Consider the following 27,264-nt stretch of genomic DNA (forward strand, 5'->3'; position numbering starts at 1 on the left):
AGGCAAATGGATGGAACTTGAGAATATCTTCCTGTGTGAGGTGACTCAGTCACAAAGGCACAAACATGATATGTACTCACTGATAAGTGGATATTAGCCAAAATGTTCAGAATATCAAGATTCAATTCACAGACCAAATGAAGCCTAAGAAAGGAAGACCAAACTGTGGATGCTTCAGTGCTTTTTAGACGGGTGAACAAAATACTCACAGGAGGAAATATGGAGACGAAATGTAAAGGTCATCTCAGCAACTTTGGGAAGGTCATGAAACCCTTGCCTCTCTGGGAGAGGCTAATTAGCATTGCTCAGACCAAGGTGTGGGAACCCACCTGTGAGTGGAGACACATTCCACAGGATGGACTGTTGCCCACCCTCAGACAAGGGAACTCCTTGTCACCTCATTCCCTAAAGACCAATCAGTTTAAAGGGTGCACTGTTCACCCAATCACATTGTGCCTAATTGTTGATGCTCTATTCTGCCCCTGGAAACCCCATCAAAACTCTGGATGAGTGCCAGGTGTCACTGCCTCTCCATCAGGTCTGGGACTACCTCAGAGAAATGGAAAAATAAATTTCTCTTGCTGTTTGCACTTGTTTCACTCAGGGGGGTCCCCGATTAGGATTCCCTGAGTCTTACAAAAGTGTGGAGGAGAGACTGAAGGAAAGGCCATACAGAAACTGCCCCACCTGGGGATCCATTCCAAATACAACCACCAAACCCAGATGCTATTGTGGATGCCTGGAAGTGCTTGCTGATAGAAGCTTGATATGGTTGTCTCCTGAGAGACTCTTCCAGACTCTGACAAAGAGTAAGAAAAATAAATTTCTCTTGCTGTTTGCACTTGTTTCACTCAGGGGGGTCCCCGATTAGGATTCCCTGAGTCTTACAAAAGTGTGGAGGAGAGACTGAAGGAAAGGCCATACAGAAACTGCCCCACCTGGGGATCCATTCCAAATACAACCACCAAACCCAGATGCTATTGTGGATGCCTGGAAGTGCTTGCTGATAGAAGCTTGATATGGTTGTCTCCTGAGAGACTCTTCCAGACTCTGACAAAGCAATCATTGGACTGAGCTCAGGGGTTCCCAATGGAGAAGGGACTGAAGGACCTGAGGGGGTTTTCAGTCCCATGGCCAGACCCCCAGAGATCCTGGGGACAGGAACACCAAGTTAAGAATACACATGGTGCTGGCCACACATGTGGCAGAAGATGGCCTTGTTGGACATCAGTGGGAGGAGAGACCCTCAGGGTTATGGTGTTCAATGCCCCAGTGGAGGGGAATGCCAGGGTGGGAGGATGGGAGTAGGTGGGTGGGGAAGCACCCTCACAGAGTCAGGGGGAGAGGGTAAACAGTAGGGGGATTCTGAAAGGGAGGTGTGGAGAGGGGAAATAAAGAAAATATCCAAGGAAAAAAATAGTAAGAGCTGAGTAAAAAGGAAAAATACAGACCACTTATATCGTAAAAATTATTTCTCAAGCTGGGTATTGTAGAGACTTTCTACAACCCCAGCAGTGAGGGCAAATAAGCAGAATGATCATTGTGAGTTTGAGAAAGGTGCTACATAGTACCTACACACACACACACACACACACACACACACACACACACACACACTATGGACAAGAAGAACAAACATAGACAACATGGATAAAAAGGAACACTGAAGAGCTGCAGGAACAGAATCCTCTCAGGTGCTTTCATGTGTTTGCCATCAGTGCCTAATGACCATTGTCAAAAATGAACACTGCCAAGCATGGAGCACAGGCTAGGAATTCCAGGACTTTGGGGCAAATTCATATCCATGAATTTGAGACCATGCTGGTCTACATAGATAATTCTTTTTTTTTTCTTTTTCACTTGACTGTCTCTATGCTGTTTAATTTATTTTTTTTATTAGATATTTTCTTCATTTACATTTCAAATGCTATCCTGAAGGTCCCCTATAACCTCCCCCTGCCCTTCCCCACCTCCCCCCGATTGCCACTTGTTGGCCCCAGCGTTCCCCTGTACTGGGGCATATAAAGTTGTAAGATCATGGGCCTCTCTTCCCAATGACGGCCAACTAGGCCATCTTCTGCTACATATGCAGCTAGAGACATGAGCTCTTGTGGTACTGGTTAGCTTATATTGTTTTTCCACTGATGGGGTTGCACACCCTTTCAGCTCCTTAGCCCAGAAACTTAGAATACTCAAGATACAATTTCCAAAATACAAGAAAAATCAAGAAAAAGGAAAGACAATGCGTGGATACTTCATTCCTCCTTAGAATAGGGAACAAAATATCCATGGAAGGAGTTACAGAGACAAAGTTTGACGCTGAGATCAAAGGATGGACCATCCAGAGACTGCCCCCACTCAGGGAACCATACCATAATAAGCCCCCAAATGCAGACTCTATTTCATATGCCAGCAAGATTTTGCTAACATGACCCTTATATAGATGTCTCTTGTGAGGCTATGCCAGTGCCTGGCAAATACAGAAGTGGATGCTCACAGTCATTTACTGGATAGAGCACAGGGCCTCCAATGGAGGAGGCTAGAGAAAGTGCATAGATACTTCTATAGTACAACCCATCTCAAACGGAATTGCATTTTTGAGTGAATATTGTTCTGGTATGTAAAACCAGGAGCAACCATTGAAGTGTAATGTCAAACTTTATTTTATAACCAGGCCAAACTTGCAGTCTCCATTGAACAAGAAGAGAGAAGCATTCCTGATTACAAGCTATGGAGGCTGTTTATACTCAAACTCAAGGCTGAGGTATATAGTGAATGATTAAAACAATCAGAAATTGTTGCATTGTATAATTTAGTTAACTATCAACCAGTTCACAGAACACACAGTGAAACAATGGAAACAAACTATGATGTGTAAATCAGAAGATTATTGAGAAAGAACAAATCAAATAAGATTGACTTTTAATTTTTAACAGGAGGAAAGAAAAACAGTATAGAGAACAATATAGAATTAAACAAAATAGTTTTAACAGGAAAAGTAAGATAAAATGTTAGCAGGTCCTTAAAAAGTATAACTTCCTTTATTTGGGTTTCATTGAGAACCCCGGATTTCCTTGATCCATTAAGTACACTATAATGTATAATACATATTGACTCTGTAATAGATAGCACTATATATTTAATCCTGTGCCTTAGGAGCATCATTCATACCAAGAGCCTCTTCTATAGGAAGCAGTCATTTGCTGTTGATGTGGGTAGAAGTTGTGCTCAGCAGGTAAGAGCACTGACAGTTCTACTGAAGTTTCTGAGTTCATATCCCAGCAACCATAAGGTGGCTCTCAACCATCTGTAATGGGATTTGACACCCTCTTCTGGTTCTGTCTAAAGATAGCTACAGTGTACTTAATTATAATAGTAAATAAATCCTAAAAAAAAAAACTTAAAAAAAAAAGAAAGTTTATATATTGGCTGGTGAGATTTTTCAGTGGTTACGAGCACTGACTGCTCTTCCAAACGTACTGAGTTCAAATCTCAACAACCACATGGTGGCTCATAACCACCTGTAATTAGATCTGACACCCTCTTCTGGTGTGTATGAAGACAGCTACAGTGTACCTATTTGTAATAATAAATAAATCTTAAAAAAAAAATTAAAAATAAAAGAAAATTGTCTTCTGCAGCCAGCAAGGTGGAGCATAGGAGCCCTCAAAACCTGAGAACACCATGCCTGACCTCAAGCTGTACTACGTAGCAATAGTGATTTAAAAAAAAACCCAAAATCCAAAAAGCAAAAACAACTGCATTGTATTTGTACAGAAGCATACACTTTAATCAAGGGAATCAAATAGAAACCCCAGAAATAAATCCATACACTCATGGACACTTGATTTTGACAAAGAAACCAAAACTATATAGTGGTAAAAATACAGTATCTTCAAAGAATGGTGCTGGTATCACTGGATATCTACAGATAGAAGAATGAAAATAGATCCATTTTTATAACTGTACACAAAACTCAAGTCCAGTTGGATTAAGGATCTCAACACAAAAAATGGATATACATTAAATTTCATAGAATATAGAGTGGGAAATGCCCTTGAACTCATTGGTACAGAGAAAGTTTCCTGAACAGAATACCAATGGTTCAGGCTCTAAGATCAACAATCCATGAATAAGGCCTCATGAAACTGCAAAGCTTCAGAAGTAAAGGAAACTGTCAATGTAACAAAATGGCGCCCTACAGCCTGAGAAAGGGTCTTTACCAACCCTACATCTGACAGAGAGCTAATAGCCAAAATTTACCAAAAATTCAAGAAGTTGGACACCAATAACACAAATAATCCAATTACAAATGGGGTGCAAAGCTAAACACAGAATTCTCAACACAGGAATCTTAAGTGACTTGGAAGCACTTAAAGAAATGTTCAAGTCCAATGGAGCTCTAACACTTTAGTGATCCCAGGATATTGGGATGGCCAAAGGAATAATTTGGTCTGAGACTATATGTCAATTTTTGTGTGTGCTGTTGATGGCAAAACCAGAGAAGTGGAGTTGCATAATCCCCATTTGACAAAGAAGATTTGAGTTCCAACACAGGACAGCTTGCCAAAGACCAGCCTCAGACTGGAGACAGTTGCTGAGTGTGATGGTTTGTATATTCTTGGACCAGGGAGTGGCACCTTTTGGAGGTGTGGCCTTGTTGGAATTGGTAAGACCTGGTTGGAGTAGGTGTGTCACTGTGGGTGTAGGCATAAGATCCTCACCCTAGTTGACTGGAAGTAAGTCTTCCACTAGCAGCCTTTGGATGAAGACATTAGCTCTCAGCTCCTCCCAGTCCTGAAATTACCATTTCTACACACCTGGGACTAACCTGGCTCTGTCCCTGTCCTGCCAGGAACTCAGGAATCTGTCTTTGTAAGCATAAACAAAACAACCCAGCAGGGTAGGATCTCCTCTGATCACCACTCCCTAAGTCTCTTCATCTCCTTCCTTATCCCTCTAACAATAGGCCCAGTTTGGCTGCTTTTCTTCCTTTAGATTTGTGAATACTCTCATATAGTTCATATTGCACCCTTATGTGTTTTGAGAAATTATATATTTTTGAACCCATGTTTTAAAAATTCCTTTTTCGCCTTAAAGGTGAAAGAGTAGTAAACTCAGTGCTCCAGGGTATGCTAATCATAAAACAGATAGCAACGTTCCTCCACCCACCCGCTTCCTGGGTTCAAGGAGTGTTCATTCAAAGAAAGTCACCCTGACCCACCCTGGGCATTGCTGGAACCCGCTATGAAAAGGTGCTATTGTTAGGGGCTCTTAGAAACTGTCTTGAGAAATAACCCTCACAATTACCAGGTATTCCTTGTGACACTTCCTTGTGACCCTTAACTGATATTTTTGGTATTTTCCAACAAAGCCCTTCCTACCTCCTTGAGTTGTGGTTTCTTTTTTTAAATACCCCCTTATCCAGCTACTCGGGGCGCCACAGTCCTCTACCCCTGTGTGGAGTATGACCGTGGGCCCGAGAGCGCTCTTGAATAAAAATCCTCTTGCAGTTTGCTGCAAGACCGTTTCTCGTTGGTGATTTTGGGGTGTCGCCTCTCCTGAGTCAGAACGTGGGGGAATCCTCACATTGTGAGACTTTCAAGGGCTATACAGAAGGTCCTAGCATTCCCTATTTTGCAGATACATTAGCCACTCCTTAGCCTTCCAAACTTGGACTCTCTCTGATTATTATGGAGTCAATAAGGTTTACAGGGAGCTAGCCTGGCATGGTGGCCCATGCCTTTAATCAGGCAGAGGCTGGCAAATTTCTGAGTCCAAGGCTAGCCTGGTCTTCAGAGTGAGTTCCAGCACAGCCAGGGCTATACAGAGAAACCTCGTCTGGAGAAACCAAGAAAAAGAAGAAGAAAAAAACATTTACAGGGAGGACATTTATTGATGGAGGAATGTAAAATGTGTATATTGTTATACAAACAAAACAAAACAAAACAAAGAAACAAAACATTCCCCTCAAAACAAAAACAAACCACAAAACCAAACATTCATGCTATCAGTAGCCACAGATACTTGTGGAGGCCTCTGTCTGCTGGCTGGGTCCCCAGAAACATCTCATTTTGTCCCTACCAAGGCCATTCAGGACTCAGCAACACCTAATTATTTATTACATTGGTTTTTTTTTTATCTTGCCTTTTTGTTGCAAATGTGCAGTGGTTCTTACTTCTTTTATTGTTATTTTTTGGTTTTTGGTTTTTGGTTTTTTGAGTCAGGGTTTCTCTGTATAGCCCTAGCTGTCCTAGAACTCACTCTGTAGACCAGGCTGGCCTGGAACTCAGAAATCTGCCTGACTCAGGCTCGCAAGTGCTGGGATTAAAGGCGTGTGCCACCACGCCCTGCTGGTTCTTCCTTCTTGCAAGAAGAAGTATTTAGCTTCATTTTGAATTTTCAGGAGCTCACAGTTAAAGAGAGTGGATATTTTAAAGAAACACCAAGTCTTTAAAATGTTGGAATTTTTGAAATAATTAAGGACTTTTAAAAGGCGAACTGTGCACCAGGCTGTGGTGGTGCACGCCTTTAATTCCCGCACTTGGGAGGCAGAGTCAGGTGGATTTCTGAGTTTGAGGCCAGCCTGGTCTACAAAGTGAGTTCCAGCACAGTCAGGGCTACACAGAGAAACCCCGTCTCTAAAAAACAAAAAAAAACCCAAAAAACCAAAAAAAAAAAAAAAAAAAAAAAAGGTGGACTGTGCTATGTTTATTGTGTTATGATAAAACATAAAATGTTGAGAATAATGTAAAAAGGCAAAAGTTATCATTTGGTAATGGCATATTTGTTGAGTTGACAAGATGTCAATTGTGTGTGTGTATGTGTGTGAAATGATAAAACTGATCATTTTTTGCAAAGGAGAAACCACGGTTCTGAAATGCATACAACAGAAGGTACTGCAGGAAAGCATGTAGTGCAACTTCCTGCAGAATGATCGCTGTGGACACTGTGAGCTCTCACATATGGGCAGGTGCTGCTGAGAAGTATTAGAAAGATGGCTGAACATGAGTCTAGGCAGCCATCCAGTAAATCAAATTCTTCAATGGATTCTATTTCAATTCCTGGCTGCATCATTTCTGTTCTGCTTTAATTTCAGCCTTTCTTCCGTAAATGATGTACTGTAGGCTCAATGTACAAGCCAAATACACCTTTTCCCTCTACGTGTTGCTTTTAGCTATGCTCTTTATCACAGTTGTAGAAAGAAACTGGGGCATGGTCCTTCTTTCTGTAAGGATTGACATGTCTGTATCAAGATTTGTGTTTGAGGCTGGTCATTGGTGGTACACGCCTTTAATCCCAGCACTTGGGATGCAGGCAGAAGCAGGCAGATTTCTCAGTTCTAGGCCAGCCTGGTCTACAGTTTGAGTTCCAGGACAGCCAGGGCTACACAGAGAAACCCTGTCTAGAAAAACAAAAAACAAAAAACAAAACAAAAAAAACAAACAAAGATTTGTGTTTGAGGACAAAGGACAAGATTTCATATATTCTTACATTCCACGCAATGTTTAAAACCGTGTTCTTTTTGTGCCTTATTATGCCTTATACTCTAGATGCCCTTGAGTGTGCATGCAGTCTCACCTATCAAATCTGTATTTCACCATAGATGAACAAGGAATAGGTGTGTGCACTAACATGTCTGCTATGGAGATGGGTTTTGTGGATCCAAATTGAGGACTTTACAAATTGTTTGAAAGCACTTTACACATGGGAGCTATGTTCACACCTGAAGTAATTTAGGATTCAGGATATTTTTTTTCACACTGTGAAGACTCAAGAAATACTCAGTATATGCTAGCTAATAACACCATGAGTTCTCTAAAACAAAAATGAAAAGATCCTTATTTACTGGTTCTAGGTACTACTGCAAATTTTCAGAACTTACACAGGGCTCATTTGTAAGTAATTATTTGATTATCACTCTTAGTCTTTTCAGTATAGGGTAAAAGAGAGTCAGGTACTTTGGTTTAAACCCAGTGTCAAATAAAAACAAAACAAAAGGCCAGACCTTTAAAAATCAATCAATCAATCTCTGTCTCTGTCTCTGTCTCTCTGTCTCTCTGTCTCTGTCTCTCTGTCTCTGTCTCTGTCTGTCTCTCTCTCTCTCTCTCTCTTTCTCTGTTTTTCGAAGTTTATAATTTTATTATTTTTTTTCTTATAATTTTTATTGGATATTTATTTACATTTCAAATGTTTTCCCCTTTCCTGGATTGGTTTCTACCCTGCCCCTCTCCCAGGAAACTACATTTCAAATCCCCAACCCCTGCTTGAATGTTCCACCACCCACACATCTACTTCCTTTCCCTGCCCTCAAATCCCCTACACTGGGGCACTGAGCTTTCAGAGGACCAAGGGCCTCTCCTTCTTTAGAACTTTTCTTCTATTTCTTCTTCTATTTTTTGTTTGTTCGTTTTTTTTTTTGACACAGACCACATATTTTGTTAATGGCCTTTCATTTCTAATGTTGTATATGATGGGAGAACTTAATGTTGGCAACAAAGTTTTATCCCCATATCTTGTAACTTCTATTTGGGACGTTCATGGAAAATATCAACTTTCACATCCTGTTTTATAGCTACGTTGTAAGACCCAATGCTGGGCCTCCGCTCAAGTCCCGGGATGAGCTGGCCAACACCCCAACATCTCGAGAGAAAACCACACCTGATGCAAAGTGCAAGAGGTTTTATTTTTTTTTTCTTTCCATTTTTTATTAGGTATTTAGCTCATTTACATTTCCAATGCTATACCAAAAGTCCCCCATACCCACCCACCCCCACTCCCCTACCCACCCACTCCCCCTTTTTGGCCCTGGCGTTCCCCTGTTCTGGGGCATATAAAGTTTGTGTGTCCAATGGGCCTCTCTTTCCAGTGATGGCCGACTAGGCCATCTTTTGACACATATGCAGCTAGAGTCAAGAGCTCCGGGGTACTGGTTAGTTCATAATGTTGATCCACCTATAGGGTTGCAGATCCCTTTAGCTCCTTGGGTACTTTCTCTAGCTCCTCCATTGAGAGCCCTGTGATCCATCCGTTAGCTGACTGTGGGCATCCACTTCTGTGTTTGCTAGGCCCCGGCATAGTCTCACAAGAGACAGCTACATCTGGGTCCTTTCGATAAAATCTTGCTAGTGTATGCAATGGTGTCAGCGTTTGGATGCTGATTATGGGGTGGATGCCTGGATAAGGCAGTCTCTACATGGTCCATCCTTTCATCTCAGCTCCAAACTTTGTCTCTGTAACTCCTTCCAAGGGTGTTTTGTTCCCACTTCTAAGGAGGGGCATAGTGTCCACACTTCAGTCTTCATTTTTCTTGAGTTTCATGTGTTTAGGAAATTGTATCTTATATCTTGGGTATCCTAGGTTTTGGGCTAATATCCACTTATCAGTGAGTACATATTGTGTGAATTCCTTTGTGAATGTGTTACCTCACTCAGGATGATGCCCTCCAGGTCCATCCATTTGGCTAGGAATTTCATAAATTCATTCTTTTTAATAGCTGAGTAGTACTCCATTGTGTAGATGTACCACATTTTCTGTATCCATTCCTCTGTTGAGGGGCATCTGGGTTCTTTCCAGCTTCTGGCTATTATAAATAAGGCTGCTATGAACATAGTGGAGCATGTGTCCTTCTTAACAGTTGGGGCATCTTCTGGATATATGCCCAGGAGAGGTATTGCTGGATCCTCCGGTAGTACTATGTCCAATTTTCTGAGGAACCGCCAGACGGATTTCCAGAGTGGTTGTACAAGCCTACAATCCCACCAACAATGGAGGAATGTTCCTCTTTCTCCACATCCTCGCCAGCATCTGCTGTCACCTGAATTTTTGATCTTAGCCATTCTGACTGGTGTGAGGTGGAATCTCAGGGTTGTTTTGATTTGCATTTCCCTGATGATTTTATTATCAGCTAGCTGAGGACGAAATCCCTCCACCACCATACAGGGCAGGGGAGTTCAACCCTGAGAGGTGACAGTAGGGGACTTTTAACAGCTAGCTGAGGAGTTGGGACTAGCTGGGAGGAGAGTTGGGAGGAGTTGGGAAGAGTTCTTTTCTTCCTGGTGTCCTTGGTGAAATTTACAAGGCAGGAGTGGGGAGTGAGTTCTTTTTGAATTTTTATCTCCTTGTCCTCAGCACAGGAAGGCAGGCATCTCTGGTTGTACAGTATAGAAACAAAAAGGCTTTTTGCTGGCTATAGAGAACAAAGAGCTTCTTTCTGGCTGCATTTTTAGAGATCAGGGAAACAAGCTTGGGGAACATCCAGGGGCTTTACCTTCCAGGGAGAAACGCTCTAAGTCGGGGTCTCACAACATATCTTAGGAAGGTTATTCTTTTTAAAGTTAAAACTTCCAGTTTATGTCTGTTTATTATGTGTATGATATTTAATAATAGCTTTGCCATATTTGGGGTATAACTCTCAACAAAGGTTGCTACATATATTTATCAGGTTTAATAAAAGCTTTGCCAGATTTTAGGCATACCTGTCAGAAAAGATTGCTACATATATTGATTTAGAAAATAAATAAACTTAGAAATAATAAAAATGTTTACCTTTGCCACATAAAGCACATACTACAGCCTTCATTGAAGAAAGGCAATCATTTTAACTCTAATATCAGTCATCTCTCATCTCATAAGATGAATCTGCATGTAAAAGCAATGCCCACCAAGTCTCAGAACTTGATTAAGGTTCTTTAAACCTCATATGGTGGTTGATGTAACACATCCTCTGATCTCTACATATGTGGCACTGGTATCAAAGTCAATAAAACAGATGAATATGATAAAAGTTTCGAACAGTTACTGTCTTTGTTGTTGTTGTTTTGTTTGTTTGTTTGTTTCGAGACAGGGTTTCTCTGAATAACCCCGGCTGTCTTGGAACTCACTGTGTAGACCAGGATGGCCTCAAACTCAGAAATCTACCTGCCTCTGCCTCCCAAGGGTTGGGATTAAGGCATATGCCACCACAGCCTGGCTTCCCCCTCACTCTCTTGTCCTATAGTTCAAGACATAGAACTCACAACTAGATATTCTGCACTATGTCTGTCCATTTGCTACTAGGTTTCCCACCATGATACTAATGGACTCTCTGAAAGTAAAAGTCAGACCACAATTAAATATCACATCTACAACATGTTTATCTACAAGTTCTCTTAAAAAAGTGTTTGTGTGGGTGTGTGTTTAATTTGGATATGAAATCATTCTTTCTTCACAAAATGATGGATAGAGGTATTGTCAAATTAGTTGCTATCAGCAGGACTGAAAGGGCATGACAATGGACTGGAGTGATGGCCCAGTGTCTAAAAGCATTGGGTGCTGTGTCAGTGGACTCAAGTTTGAGTCTCAGTACCTACAGGACTAGTAATTATGTGTAACGTTGTTTTCTGTTGAACGTTGATTTGGTCAGGCTTTTGATACAAGTAAATAAAGACAATGGAATGAGAATGAAAATTTGTACCAATAAAGTGAGGTTGGTCTTAGGAGGAATGTGAATGCATATGTTTTATGGCTTTGAAATTTTTCCTTAGAGGATACTGGAGGTGTTTGGAAAACTGGACTATAATTACCATTGAGTGATGAGAGATTGAGGGGCTGTTTTTGTCAAAACGTGGCTGCATGGTTTGGGAACTTTTTTGTCTGTCTGTCGGTCTGTCTGTCTGTCTGCTTGCCTTTCTCCATCTCACTGCCTGCCTGCCTGCCTGTCTATCTGTCTCTCTCTCTGTGTGTGTATGTGTATTTGTGCATTTTTGCATTGGCAAGTGTGCACATGAATATAGGTGTTCATGATTTACTCAAACTAATCACAAGTGTTTGCCCTGCAGCTACTGTGCCATACAGTTTAAATTTCCTGATGTAAGGGTTGGGAACCAAGTCTTGTTCTCTGAAAGAGCAATAATTGCGTTTGCAACAAGATAGAGAAACTCCCAGCCTAACTAACTAAAGGGCACAGAGACAGTATCCAAATCAGCAAAATCAGAAGTGAAAAGGGAGACAAAACAACAGAAATGGAAGTAATTCAAAAAATCAGCAAATCCTACTACAAAAGCTTATATGCAAAAAAAAAAAAAAAAAAAAGGAAAATCTAGAAGAAATGGTTGATTTTTTTAGACAGATAACATGTACCAAATTAAGAAGAAATCCGGTAAACTATCTAAACTGAACCATAACTATTAAGAAAATAGAAGCAGTAATTAAAAGCCTCCCAACCAAAAACAAGTGCAGGGCCAGATGGATTAATGGGCAATTCTACCAGACCTTCAACAAAAGCTAATACCAATATTCCTCAAGTTATTTCACACAATAGAAATAGAGAGAACACTACCTAATTCATTTCATGAAGCTACAATTACTCTGCTAGCTAAAGAACATAAGATCCAACAAGGAAATAGATTATTAACCAATTTTGCTCATAAATACAGATGCAAAAATACTCAGAGGGCAGTGGTGGCTCACTCTTTAATCCCAGCACTTGGGAGGCAGAGGCAGCTGGATTTCTGAGTTTAAGGATAGCCTAGTCTACAAAGTGAGTTCCAGGACATCCAGGGCTATACAGAGAAACCCTGTCTCAAAAAAAAAAAAAAAAAAGGAAATGAAAAGAAAAGAAAAGAAAAAAAAATCTATCAAACAACAACAACAACAACAAAAAACCAACAAAATAAAACCACCCAACAACAATAAAAACAACAAAATAAAAACCCAAAGAAGAAAGATAGAAAGAACCTCAGAGGTTTTCAGTGAACTTCTTACAAAGAATTAAATAGTCACTGTAGTTCTGTCTTCCTATTCCAAGATCCTGAAATTGCCCAGTTTAAACTGTGACATTAATAAGATGTTACTTAAAGGCAATCGATGTTTAAAGTTATAATGAAAAATGGAAACATTAGCAAAGTAAATGATTTTCATAATTAAACAACATAGTGCAGGGGAGATGGCTCAGTGCTTAATATCTCTTCCTGGTCTTAGATATAGGACTCAATTGCCAGTACTTACTATGGAAGCTTAGAACTATTCATGACTCCAAGTTCAGGAGTACTGAGGCCATCTTTGGACTATAGTGAGGACCAAGCACACAGAGGTGCATATGCATTCATAGTCATTCAAACATTTCAAAACAAAGACAACATGTAGGAAGAATGTCTCACTCTTGAAATCAAATGAATCAGAAGGTTCAGGCAGTATTAATGTCACAAATTGGTGCCATCCTGGGAATTAGAATAATACTCTCAGGTAAATTTTATTGTTCAAAATGTAAGTGAAGCACAAAACAACAATACATGCTTGTCATGTGCAAAAAAAAAAAAAAAAAAAAAAAAAAATCCATTCCAGGCCCAGAAACAATAAAGCCAGGCATCTTGACCCATATAGAATCCCATGAGAAGAGCCAGATAGGTAGATCTCTAAATGTAGGTACATTCTAGTCTACATAACTACTTCCAGGACATCCAGGGTTTCACAGAGAAACCCTGTCTTCAAAAAGAAAAACAACAAAATTAAAACTATAAAAACATTACAATAGCAAAATCAGGTAGGACTGAATGGGAATTGCTTCTCCACTATCATATTTGATTTAGGATAGAGTCTATATGATGACAGCATGAGAAAGAAGGTGACTGATCACTTTTAACCACAAACCTGTAGACACAAAGAACAGGAAATGGGTCTATGAACACTCCAATCCTATCCTCAAAGAGGACTTTCATTTAGAAACTTTCCTCTTATACAAGCTTCAAAGACTTCCCTGCAAATAGTTATTAAGGACAAATGATGTGCAAAGACATCATCACAGATAGGAAGATTTTTCCTTCAATTGACTGCATTCTAACTCTAGTCACTGTAAGTTCATGGTCATCGCAGGATGAAAACATTTATAGTCTAACTTTACTAATTCCTATATTCTGCAACAATGTTTACCCTGTTCGAATGTCCAAACTCTGTGTTGACAGTCAAGGCATTCTCTTGACAGATACATCTTGTAAAATCAGAAAACAATTTATACCTTTCCACCATACAGAGGCATAGAATACATATTCCCATTCCAAAAAAAAAAAAAAGGAATTATAAAGTTAGAGAAGATTAAACCAAAGCAAGACAGAACCCCAGCAGGACAAACACCCAATCCTGTAGTTGTGTCTCAGACTCATGCAGCTTCAGGTTCAAAGGACTTAGATGGCCCTACTCCTTCAACTTCTCATAAATCTTCCTCTTTGGTTACTTCCACTCCCTACACACAGCGGTCCATGCAGATGTCTCATCACTCAGATGGGTCAGCATCTTGTGGTCTCAAATTGCAACTCAGGCGTCAACCTCACAATTTCATGCAGGGAAGTCTTACAGTCTCCTCAGTGCAGCTCTGATTCTATCAAACACAGATGGCTGGAATAAGTGAGCAGCTAAAACCACACACTAAGAATTCATGACATTATCTTTTTCATCTTTCCTAATTCCAGAACCAGTACAAGATAAGTGATTGAGGCAAGTTTGGCTTCCAAGTTGTTATGATGGACCCTGCAGTGCTTGGTCCACAATTCCAACACTTTTTGCATAGATGCTCCCTAGAACTCTGAAACACGTTGTCTACTCATTACATTACTCCAAGTCTTAGCAGGATACATTTGGGAACCATGTTCGGCTTTAAATGGAGAGCAAAGGCTTGCTCTTTAATGGTGATACCATGCTTAAAACTCCTGTCTGTGTCAGCACTTGACTACCATGGAAACTCCCTAGTGCTGTTTTTCTCCATCAACCGCAGCCTTTGTTTTTACTTTTCCCCAGCAGTTGCTTTTCTTCCACTCTAGTTGTAGATTAGCCATTTTTTATTTTTGAAAAGGTTTATTAATTTATTATATGTAAGTACACTGCATCTGTATTTAGACACTCCAGAAGAGGGAGTCAGATCTTGGTAGGGATGGCTGTGAGCCACCATGTGGTTGCTGGGATTTGAACTCAGGACCTTCAGAACAGCAGTCGCTGCTCTTAAACTCTGAGCATGGGGTTTATAATTTCCACAAAATAACTCATAGAAGCGTCTATACTGTCATATTTCTGGCTCTCCACTTACTGCTGCTCTGTCTTCCACACTGAGAGGCTCCATGCTCTTTGGAAATGAAGGTGATCAGAAAGGTAAGCTCTGTCTGGCTTTGTAGACCCTCGGGCCCGAAGTAGGTTTCAGGAAGTCCCAGTCCTACTGATTTGCACACAAGGTCATGTTAAACAGTAGTTTAATGTCTACTTCCTGTCACATGGATTTTGTCACAAGATGTGGAATCTGACATGTCCACCTTCACAATACCATGCACACCTGGAAAACCTCTGCATCTTCAAAACTCCTATTATGACCAATAGTTGAGTTTCCTTGAATCACATCTTTGCAGTTGGTGGTCATGAAAAGTTCAAAGGATTCCAATCAAATATTACTGAAGGATGATCTCTATCACCTTCTCTCTACCAGTTTCATAACTGTTGGGAAAAGTTATCACACAAAACAGAATGTGGAATGCAATGGTCAGAACTTCTAGGAACTAGACCTTCCAGTTTCCAGTGGACTTCCCACTGCATCCGAAAACCAATGCCTCTGTGTGTACCATGGACGGAGATATTATAAGTACCACACACTTCCATTGCCAGAGCTACTCCTCCCTAGGGAATTCATACTTAGTGAGGCTCAAGGGCCAAGAGCCTTTGCTCAAGTTACCATATGTATTAACAAAACCACAATCTAGCTCTCAGTACATGTCACTCTTTAGCTAACTGGACCTGCTCTTCCTGGTCTGGTGACAGTGGCTCCCAGCCTGAACATGGCATGGTTTCTGGACTCCCTCATAGCTAGCTACAGCTACTTTAGAGAAGAATCCTGGAATGAACCTGTAAGTCCCCACCCACTGGTACTACTAATTTCTTGGCTTACCCAGAGTGCTTCATTGGCTGATACAACCAACCAGTTCTCAGGAAAGTAGCAGCTACTCCATTAAGGGATCAAAGATCAAAAGGCTCAGACAGTGAGGCCTTCCTAGCTCTGTCCTTCCAGCCTCTGGCCAGAGAGAGCCCTAGACTGGGAAAATGTATTTTAGTCAAACTTTGGAGTCACCAGATCTCTTCCTGTTCTCCTTCCAAGGCACAGGGTCCTCTTTGTGAACATTACACGGCACAATCAGTGTACAGTGCAGTCATCTCTACTTCATAGAAAGTAAGTCCTGCACCCAAACTTCAGTCAAATTCAAACAGTAACAAGGATTACAGGAAAAACTGGCAGCTGGGTATGGTGGCGCTCACCTTTAATCCCAGCACTTGAAAGTAAGAGAGGCAGAGAGGCAGAGAGGCAGAGAGGCAGAGGCAGGCAGAACTCTCTGAATTCAAGGCTAACCTGGTAGATGGAACAAGTCCTAGGACCACAAGCTCATCACTCAGAAAAACCAGTTTTGAAAAACAGACAACCAAAAAACATAGTCAGTATGGCCATAGTACCAAAAGCAATCTACAAAGTCAATGCAATTCCCCTCAAAATTCAAACACAATTTTCTACACACATTGAAGTTGCAAGTCTCAGGCTGGAGAGAGCTCAGCATTTAAAATTACTGACTGTTCTTCTAAAGGTCCTGAGTTCAAATCCCATGAATCACATAATTGCTTACAATCATCTGTAATGAGATCTGAAGCCCTTTTCTGGTATGCCTGAAGACAGCTAGAGCGTACTTATATATAATAAATAAATAAATCTAAAAAAAAAATAGAAAATGGAAATCTCTACCTCATTTGGAAGAACAAACGCTCCCAGGATAGCCCAAACATTCCTGAACCATAAAAGAACTTCTGGAGACATCACAATTCCTGATCTCAAGCTGTACTACATAGCAATAGTGATAAAAACCAAATGGTATCAGTACAGACAGGCAGATCAATCGAATAGAATCAAATACCCAGAAATGAACGCACACACCTATGGACACTTCTTTGGCAAGGAAGCCAATACCATAGAATAGAAAAGAAAGCATTGTGAACAAATGTTCTGGTCTAACTGGCAGTGTGTATAGAAGAATCACCCTGCACAGGATGGATCAAGGACCTCAATTACAACCAGCTACACTGAATCTAATAGCAGACAAAGCAAAAATATCCTTGAACGCACGGGTACAGGGCACAGAATTTCCTGAATACAACATCAATGGCTCAGGATCTAAGACCAACAGTTAATACATTTCTTAAAAATGAAAAGCTTCTGTAAGGGAAGGACACTGTCAATAGGACAAAACAGTAGCCTACAAACTGACAAAAGATGTTCACCAACCCTATAGCCAATTAAGGGCTAATATCCAAAAGTTATAAAGAACCAACCAACCAGACAAACAAACAAAATTGTAGAAGATACTGGAGAAACTAGGCATTTCTGTGTTTGCCATCTTGCCAAGAAGGTTTCAACACACCAGCCCATGCTTAAATATTCGCGCAGATAAAGCCCCAGAGCAGAGTTATTCAGAGCAGCTAAGACCACAAACAACCTCACAAGTAGCCCTCCCTGTGTAGCAGAGGTTCGCGATGTGTACTCAGCCCCAGGGAGGACTCACCATACTCGCTCCAGTTGTTCAATCGCCTGCCCCTTCCCATTGGAAGCAGCTGCCATATACTCACCATGTCGCGGATTCAGAGCTCGCATGAATTCCCCTCACAGCACCCAGCAGTAGCACACAGAGCAGGACACACAAACCACACCACACTCCTCCTCGGATACAGCACGGAACCAACAGCAAAGCACCGGGAAGCACCCGCCTCCACTTCTGACTGGCAGGTCAGACTGGAGGCCTTGATTGGTCAGCAAGTCTCGAGTGACATAAGCACCTCTCTTAAGGTTAGTGTGTGCTGAAGGGACGCAGTTTAGTGATTCCTGGCCCATGCTGCTGTTCCATGGCCTACCGTTTTCCAGATAAGTAGGGTGAGAGTGCACTGATGGGATAAGGCAAAGTGGTTATGCTAGGACCCCAGGGGCCCAAATGTTGAGAACGCGACCCCTAGAGACACAGCTTGACAATAGATCGCTGCAATGGCGAGAGGTTTTTATTCCGATGCGGACAGGGTTGCTCAGCCTCGCAGGGAGAGTCAACCCAGATTGCTTACAGTAAAGGTTTTTTTTTTTTTTTTACTACTCTTCATTTGCGGGGCTTGGGGGGAGGGTTACACAACTTTATCATTGTTGGCTAGCAAAGTAACAGTTATGTTTTTTACTTTTGGTGTCAGCCAGCGATGTCAGAAACTGTCAGCAAGGTCGGTTTATCTTAGAATTCAAACTGAGGCCGGGGTCCCAGGGACCGTTTTTATTGTTATGGCTAATTTTGAGAACAGCTAGTCTTGCTATGGCAGTTGTGGTCATTTTGACCATTAGTCAGTCCTCTCAGATGGGGAAGGAGGCAGGCAGTCTTGAGCTTCTTTACACTGGCAGGGAAAGGCTTGTTTATATTAGCAGGGAAAGGGCAAGGAGCAGGGGGAAGGGAAAGGCTTCTGTAAACTGAGAATTCCTCAAGCAGCAGGGGGAGGGAAAGTCTTGCTTCTGTCTTCCAGCACTTCCCTTCTCCCTCCTGTAATCAAGGAAGATAGCTTGCAGGGCCCATTATTTAACTTGCAGTGAAATAAACAACCCAGCCCATAGGGGAAGGGCACCCAGAATATTGACAATTGAGGAGATTTTTAGGAAACACTAAGATTTTTGTTCTGAGGTTTCATGGTCAGGTCAGGTCAGGTAAACTGCAGCTATGTTTCACCTGGTAGGCATCAGATTTTACAAAGCCCTGGGAGCAAAGCAGGAAAAAGATGACAAACTCTACACAACAGTATTGCTAGCCAGCACATCTTCCTTAGTGGGAAGAGGAAAAAACCCACAGCTGTATTAATAAAGGTATCCTAATGGACAAAACTGATAGATCGAATCTCTCTGTATATGTAGAAGGTGGATTTATTGGAATGGCTTGTAAGCTGTGGTCCAACCAGTCCAACAATGGCTGTCTGCAAATGGACAGATGAAGAATATAGTAGTGGCTCAGTCCATGTGGCTGGATGACACTGCTGGACTTCAGTCTACATAACAATTAGGAATAAGTAGGCCAGTTTTCCAAAAACTGAGCTTGCTGGTCAGGGTAAGATATGAAGACCAGGAGAGAGAATTACCATCTTCAGTGACCTTTATAAATGTAGTCTGCCACTAGAAGCTGTGGCCTAGATTAAATATATCTCTTATCACTTCAGAAGATCCAGATTTAAAAGAGGGTTTACAACTTAAAAAGATATAATCATGAAAAATCCTTCACAGTACCGGAACTGTAGCAATTTTACTAATTCCATGTATAGCCAATTTGACGACCAAGAATAACCATCACAAGAGGCAAGGCAGAAGAGTTAAGACAGATTTCCTTCCATTTGCAGGCAAGGAGAACCTGGGAGTCATTTCCAAAGCAATGCTTTTTGTTTAATTTTAAAACTTACTTAAATTTATTCATTAATTGTTTTTTACAGTCCATACTTCATCCTCCTCCCTGTCTGCCCCGTGACCATTCTTCATACCATACCTTCTACCCCGACCTCGGTCTCCAAGAGGATGTCAACACCCCACCACTCAGCACCACCAGGCTTCCTCAATCTCTGTGGCTTTAAGTCATTTCATGGTTAGGTACATCTTCTCTCACTGAGGCCCAATGATGCATTCCTCTGCTGTTGGGAGCCTCATAACAGCTGCCTGGTTGGTTGTATGCTGCCTGCTTGGTGGCTCAGTGTCTTGAGAGATCTCAGGGTCCAGGTCAGTTGAGACTGCTGGTCTTTCCCTGGGGCCACCCTTCTCCTCAGATTTTTCCAGCTTTCCCAAATTCAACCATGGCAGTCCCAGACTTCTGTCTATTTGCTGAGTGCTATTATTTGCCTCTGATTCTTTCAGCTGCTTGCTGGGCTACTCAGAGGGCAACCATGCTAGGATCCTGTCTGCAAGCATATCACAGTACCATTAACAATGTCAGGACCCTGGACCCCCGTGAGATGGATCCCAATTTGGGCCTGTCACTAGATGTCCTTTATCTCCTGCTCTTCTCCATTTTGTCCCTGCAGTTTCATCAGACAGGAACAATTCTGGGTAAGAGCTTTTGACTGTGGGATCAAAACCTCATCTCTCCACTTATCATGTTCCTCCACTGGAAGTGGACTCTACAAGTTCCTACTCCCCACTCTAGAGCACTTTATCCAAGATCCCTCCCTTTGAATCCTTAGAGTCTTTCAACTTCCCTGTCACCAGTACATTCTAGAGTGTCCCCCTACCTCCAGAGTTAGCTGTTTCCATCCTCTCTGTTGACCCTCAGGGCTTCAGTCCTGTTCCCCAAACCCAATACCTGATCATGTTCCCTAGTCCCCCTTCCTGTCCCCACTCCCACCCAGGCCCCTCCTTCCCTCTGTTCCTCCCCCACCTTGGTTACTTTCTTTTCCCTCCCAAGTTGGATTGAGGCATCCAGATATGTGCCCTTCAGCTACTTTTCCCACTTGCAAAAGAGCTTCACTCTTTAATGTGGAACAGGGTGTTGGGGCACAAAGGTCCTTGCAGCCACAGATCACCAAGGATACTAGGAATTTTAAATATACAGAGGCCTGCATTCAATGAAGGAAAAAAAAATACCTACATTCAACCTAAATAGCTGGAAGTGCATTTTCGTACTGATCCAGTGACCTTTTGGCTCTTTGTGTAGGCAGATCTCATATAATGTTTGCTATAGAGGCAGACCTTACTCAAATTCTCCAAAATGACTGTCTTTAACTCTTTCCTTCCTAGATGGTTACCAATCATTAGATGCCAGGTCTTCTACCTACAGAAGCCCTCCTCACAGTTACATGTACTTTGTAAAAGGGTTTCTATGTAGTCACATATTAAACTTTATTGTGAACTTGGAATTGAACTGATTGGACTGATTTCTGCCTGGACACCTTTTCCCAAATTGTACTGTGCTTTCAATATGCTGACAATGAACCACATGATATTAAACTTCTTGAATTCTGATACAGGTTGACAAAGTCAGTCTGCACCTAACTCTCATTCTCATCTCTTAGAGTGGCCCACTTTCCTGTCTAATACCTACAGGGGCCTACTTGACAGATCTTTGGCCCACCAGAAACCTAGAATGCCTTGGATGGGAAACATTATCAAGAGTAGAAAACTGGGGCTGGTGAGGTGACTCAGCAGTTAAGAACACTGACTGCTCTTCTGCATGCCCTGCGTTCAAATCCTGGGTTCAAATCACATGGTGGCTTACAACGATGTATAATGATATCTGATACCCTCTTCTGGTGTATCTGAAGAGAGTGTACTTACCTATAACAATAAAGGGGCCAGAGCAAGCAGGGCCAGAGCAAGCAGAGGTCTTGAGTTCAATTCCCAGCAACCACATGATGGCTCACAACCATCTGTTCAGCTATACTCATATACATACAATAAGTAAATAAATCTTAAAAAAAATAGAAAACTTGGGGTGGAAAATATCTTAAATGTTTAGAGAATTGAAATTTCTTCTAGAGCACCGAGTTTTCTTCATTGTCAGTGTATAAGGCTGCACATTACTATGTGTAACTCCAGCTTCAGGAATTCTCACAACATCCCCTGGTATTCCTGGACCAGGAATGAATGGAGTACAGACACACATACAGACAAACACTCATACACAAAAATAATGATTAAATTTATTTTTGTAAAAAAAAAAAAGAGAAAAGTTACACCATAAAACTTATTTCTCAAGTTGGGTATGGTACAGAATTTCTTCCATAGATTGTCAGGATTAATATACTAACAATGGTCATCTTGCTGAACACTCTATTTTTTATTTATTTATTTATTTATTTGTTTTTTGTTTTTTTTTTTTTTTTGAGACAGGGTTTCTCTGTGTAGCCCTGGCTGTCCTGGAACTCACTTTGTAGACCAGGCTGGCCTCCAACTCAGAAATCCGCCTGCCTCTGCCTCCCGAGTGCTGGGATTAAAGGCGTGAGCCACCACGCCCGGTGAACACATTATTCCAATTCAATCCAATCCCCATCAAATTACAAATCAATTCTTCATAGAGTTAGAAAGAGCAATTTTCAAATTCATCAGGAATAACCAAAACTCCAGGATAGCAAAAACTATTCTCAACAATAAATGAACTTCTGGGAGAATCAGTATCCCAGACTTTTTAAGCTGTACTACAGAACAAGAAGAAGAACAGAAGGAAGGAAGGAAGGAAGGAAGGAAGGAAGGAAGGAAGGAAGGAAGGAAGGAAGGAAGAAAGGAGAGAGAGAGAGAGAGAGAGAGAGAGAGAGAGAGAGAGAGAGAGAGAGAGAGAGAGAGAATCTTTAAAAAAAAGAAAATGTTCATAGAATAAAACAGGGGTATGATATTTTGCAAGGACAATTTTTCTCCCCCCTTCCCTGCCTCCCTCCCTCCCTTCCTTCCTTTCATTCTTCTATTTCATTTTTGGTTTTTCGAGACAGGGTTTCTCTGTTTAGCCAAGGCTATCCTGGAACTTCCTCTGTAGAACAGACTTGCCTTGAACTCAGAAATCTGTAGGCCTCTGTCTTCCAAGTAGTAGGATTAAAGGCATGTTCCACTACTGCCTGGCTTTCTCTTCTTTTAATTGGACATTCTCTTCATTTACAATTCAAATGTTATCTCCTTTCCAGGTTCCCCCTCTCCCTGAAACGCCCAATCCCCTCTTTCCCTGCTTCTATGAGGCTCTATGGTGCCATCCCTGGCCTGGTAGTCCTGGGTTCTGTAAGAAAACAAGCCAGTAACTTCACTCCATGGCCTCTGCATCAGTTCCTGCTTCCTGACCTGCTAGAGTTCCAGTCCTGGCTTTATTTGGTGATCAACAGCAATGTGGAAAGTGTAAGCAGAATAAACCCTTTCCTCCCCACATTGTTTCTTAGTCAAAATGTTAAGCAGGAATTGTAACCCTAGCCAAAACAACTCTCATATCACATGATATTTCTTACAACCAGTTTCAAATGCACGGAAAATATACTGAGCAGACTGCCAAAATCCATAAAAATGCTGTCATTTTATGAAAACTCTGATTATTGTAGACACATAAACACATGGATAGAATGAGAAGATATGGAGAACAAGGTTAACTGTGTTGTTTGTGGTAATGTGGGCACATGGGTGTGCATAAAATGTCCAAATATGTCAGAGTACATACACTAAATATGTTCAAGATTACATAAACCATAACAATGTAACATGGCTAAAACTAAGTTTAGGTGATATCTCTGGAAATCCCAACCAAGAGTAACCACAGGTTATTTTGTATACTAACACAACTCCCATGTCACATTCAGATTCACTGTTCAATTCTGGAGCAGGTTTCACTTCAGTTTTTTTGTTGTTGTTATTCTTTTCTCAATAAAATTGCACACAGTGGGATAGCTTTTAAGTGACCATAACAATGTAGTCTGTACAACTTAACTATATGCTGAAGTCCAGTTTCTGTGGCATTGTTCATTTTATATAAGGTTAAGATTCACCTATTTTGTATTGTTTGCTAAATGAATGATTATATAGAACATCTTGTACCATTTTATACTACAGTAAAAAGCACCATGAAAATAATATACTTCCAGGAAAAAAGAAAAGAAAGGCAATGTTGGAGATCATCAATTAGGAGCATTGATTCAGTACAATCCAAGGAAACTTCTTAACACAGGAACGTTGATTGCAAACTTATAAGGCATGTGGAAAAACTCAGAATTCTCAGTAAGATTATGAAGAAAGAGTATACACATGGACACAATATGACTTCCGTACCTCAAAGCTACATCAATCAAAGATGTGTATAATAGGTATGAAAAAATGAGGTGCTGCAGAGAAAGAAAAACACAAAAAAACAGTATTTTTAAAAAATACATAAAGAAATTCCATTAGAAAAAAACATGAATGCCACGAGGTGATGGCACATGCCTTTAATTCCTCCACTTGGGAGGCAGAGGCAGGTGGATTTCTGAGTTCGAGGCCAGCCTGGTCTACAATGTGAGTTCCAGGATAGTCAGGGCTATACAGAGAAACCCTGTCTCAAAAAACCAAAAACCAAACCAAAACAAAACAAAATGTGAATTTGACTAATGTTTACTATGATCGTAGGTGTATAAGAATTGAGTAGTTACACTCAATAATTCATACAAAATAGTTAAAAGAAACCCCTTAATTGTTATGTTTCTGACCTTCCATCTACTACTGATTTCTCTTCCAAACAGAGAAGCACCATGACATGGAGCTCATTTTGGAAATGGAGGTGATCACAAGAGGGCAATGCATGGTTCTGCAGGCACTAACACCCCATTTTGGATTCAGGTAAAACCAGCCCCACTTATGCACACACAAACCTATGCTGAAGGCTAATTTAATGTCTGCTTCCTGCCACATGGATTAAGACATGTCTTTCCATCTTCACAATACCATGCACACTTGAGAATAGACATCTCAGAAATTCCTTCTGTTACCTAGAGTTGAGTTTCAGTTAATGGCAACATTGTGTCTGTTGGTCATGAGAATATAAAATTATTTCAATCTAATATTAATAAGGGATAAAGCCCATTACCTTCTTTCTACCTTTCTAAACTACTTGGAAAATTTGTCACACAAAACTGAATGTGAAATGCAATGTTCAGAACTCAAAAACTAAACAAAAACAAAACAAAACAAACCTTCATTTTTTCCAGACTGACATTAGAGTACAAACCAAAAGTAGTACCTGCATGTGTACACTAAATGGGTATTGTATGCAGCATAGCTTTCCACTGCAAGGGTTGCAGATCTTCACCCTCCTCCTGGAATCTACACTCAGGATGACTGAGAGTCTAAGGGTTCCTGCCCAGATCACCACATTTAACAGCAGAACTGCAATATGGCACACTGTCTATTGCTATTCTAGCAGCTCAGACTCTGAGACTTCAGCCAGTCTTCTCTTCCTGATCTGGGGACAGTGACCCCCCCCCCCAACCCCCTGTCACTATGGACTGCTTGTGGTCTCCCTCACAGCTCCCTACACCTGCTTGCAAGTAGAATTCTGGGAAGAACAAAGATGCTATCTCCCACTAGTGCTCCTGATTCCTAGACTTCTCCAAAGTGCATCACTAGCTAGGGTCATCCAGCTTGGCCCCAGAACAGTAGCAGCTACTCTAGTTGAGCAGCTATCAACTAACTGAAACAGCACATGGCCTTGCAGCTCTGCCCTACTACCCTAGGAGCAGACAGGGTCTTATTGTGCAAATTGCATAGCTCTGTACAAGTTCTTCACATCTCCTAGAGCACATTTTCTTTCTGTTCTGAGCAGAGGATCTTACGTGTGCAGTCCATCACACACTCAATGTTTCATGTAGTCATCCTTTTGATTCAATGGTGTGAGTTCCTGCAGCCAAACATAAGTCACATTCAAATAATAACTGGTCCTAAAGCAAAAACAGGCCGTAAATTAAAAAAACCAAAGAAACAAAAAAACAAAAAACAATGAATGGTCTATAGGAGGGCTTCAAGGCCAGAGAGAGCAGGAAGGAATGGTGGATTATATGCCAAAAATGATTTTAACTAGCACAACCAGATTTTGTGACCCTAGAAACTTGAAATTTGTATTAGAGTACACCAAGTTTTTTTTTTTTTAAAGATTTATTTATTTATTATATGTAAGTACACTGTAGCTGTCCTCAAATACTCCAGAAGAGGGCATCAGATTTCGTTACAGATGGTTGTGAGCCACCATTTGGTTGCTGGAATTTTTGAACTCCTTTGGAAGAGCAGTTGGCGATCTTAACCACTGTGCCATCTCACCTGCCCAAGTACACCAAGTTTTAACCATATCTTTTCTCTCAGGACGATCATCTTAAACCTGGAAATGTGCAGCTCTGTTCAGCAGGGCCACTTCATATTACCCTGATCTTCTATTTTGGTTAAACTATAGTAATTTTGTTTCACAATAAATTCATATTGTTTTTTTTTTTTTTCAAATTGAGATTCGTGGTTGCCTTGTGTGTGGACATGAGGAAAAAGAAATGACCAATCTTGATAACCTCACTACTCATTGCTGTTATCAACTACTGCCACTGCAGGAAAGTTTTCTACATGCATTTTTCCCATCCCGTTTTTTTTTTTTTTTTTAACTATGCCTGTAGGAGCTTCAAAGTTAATCATAGAAATCAATTCTTACATAGGTCTAATTTCATTTCTAAATCCCAATAAAAGCCAGAGATTGGAGGACACACATTCACTGGTATAGTTTTCCTTTTCATTGATCAGACAATTGCCTGTCTGGAATAAGTTGCAAGACTGTCCATCTTTTCAGCAGTTGGCAGCAGAGGCAGGATTGCATGGTCAAAGCCATTCTCAACTGAATAGCAAACCCAAGCCTGAGATACAGGAGACATTCCTCTACAGGAAATCATCAGTATTGTTGTGAAAAAAAGGAAAGAAATTCTAAATGGCAGAAGACATTGGAGAATAAAATTAATTATGAGATAAGAGCAGTGATTTCCTAGAAGAGGGAATGGCATTAAAAGATATGTTTGAGCAACCAAATACACAGCCACACCCACTGGTCTTCTCAATTCTCTTGAGTTGACCTCACTGGGCAAATGCATCAGACATATATACAAAGAATGCCCCCTACCCAGAAATTCAATATTTATTGGATGAAGCAAACCTCCCCAAATAGTATACCCACCAATCTGATCATCCTTCATTCACATACATGGTATTAATAAAGGCTGGGTAATTAAAAAAAAAAACCCTGGCTCTCTCAGGTCCTTGTTCATAATGGTGACTCACAAAGTTGATTCTCTACTTTGATTACTCTGAGCAGTGGACTCGACAGACTATTCTTCTATTCTGTTTCAAGCAAATCCCATGTTCCTCGTGCAAATCCTGTGTGTGTGTGTGATCCATATTTGCAATGTTGTGAGTCACAACTAAGAACACTCCCATTGATTCTTGTGTGCCTCCCCTATTCCAATAGCAATTCTATGGGAAGATTGAAAAATCAAATAACCAGGACCCTTGAGGCTCTCAGAGTCTGAAATACTATCTAGGCCTTCCTTCACATATGTAGCAGATGTGTAGCTTGGTCTTCATGTGGGTCCTGAAAAACTGTAGCGGGAGTTAGGGAGAGAGAAGGAGGTTATCCCAAAAGCTATTTCCTGTACGGAGAATATTTTCTCCTAGCTGTTTTACTCTGCAAGTGTTTAGTGTTTTCGCCGCAGAGTGACCTAACATGATCTAAAAGAAAGCATTGTGGGGGGGGG

At 41.1% G+C, this 27,264-nt stretch overlaps 1 protein-coding gene and 1 long non-coding RNA gene across 3 annotated transcripts in view; one reads left to right on the forward strand and one right to left on the reverse strand.

Annotated features, from left to right (window-relative positions):
* Nucleotides 1-17,779, reverse strand: part of Zfp975 (zinc finger protein 975) — a 32,706-nt gene extending 14,927 nt beyond the window's left edge. The window contains exon 1 of one of the 2 annotated variants that reach the window (XM_030242738.1): nucleotides 17,620-17,779. In XM_030242738.1, coding sequence (XP_030098598.1) covers nucleotides 17,620-17,644 — 25 coding nt within the window. In that variant the 5' untranslated portion in view covers nucleotides 17,645-17,779. The remainder of the gene's footprint in view (nucleotides 1-17,619) is intronic. The other variant, NM_001008427.1, reaches the window with a different exon arrangement.
* A 39-nt stretch (nucleotides 17,780-17,818) lies between these two features.
* Nucleotides 17,819-22,759, forward strand: Gm38998. Its single transcript, XR_001778103.2, has 3 exons — nucleotides 17,819-17,920; nucleotides 19,492-20,098; nucleotides 22,660-22,759. It is a non-coding gene; the product is annotated as a predicted gene, 38998 (long non-coding RNA).
* Nucleotides 22,760-27,264: the final 4,505 nt, after the last annotated feature.

This window comes from Mus musculus, chromosome 7 (genome assembly GCF_000001635.26).
Source record: "Mus musculus strain C57BL/6J chromosome 7, GRCm38.p6 C57BL/6J".
Taxonomy (NCBI): domain Eukaryota; kingdom Metazoa; phylum Chordata; class Mammalia; order Rodentia; family Muridae; genus Mus; species Mus musculus.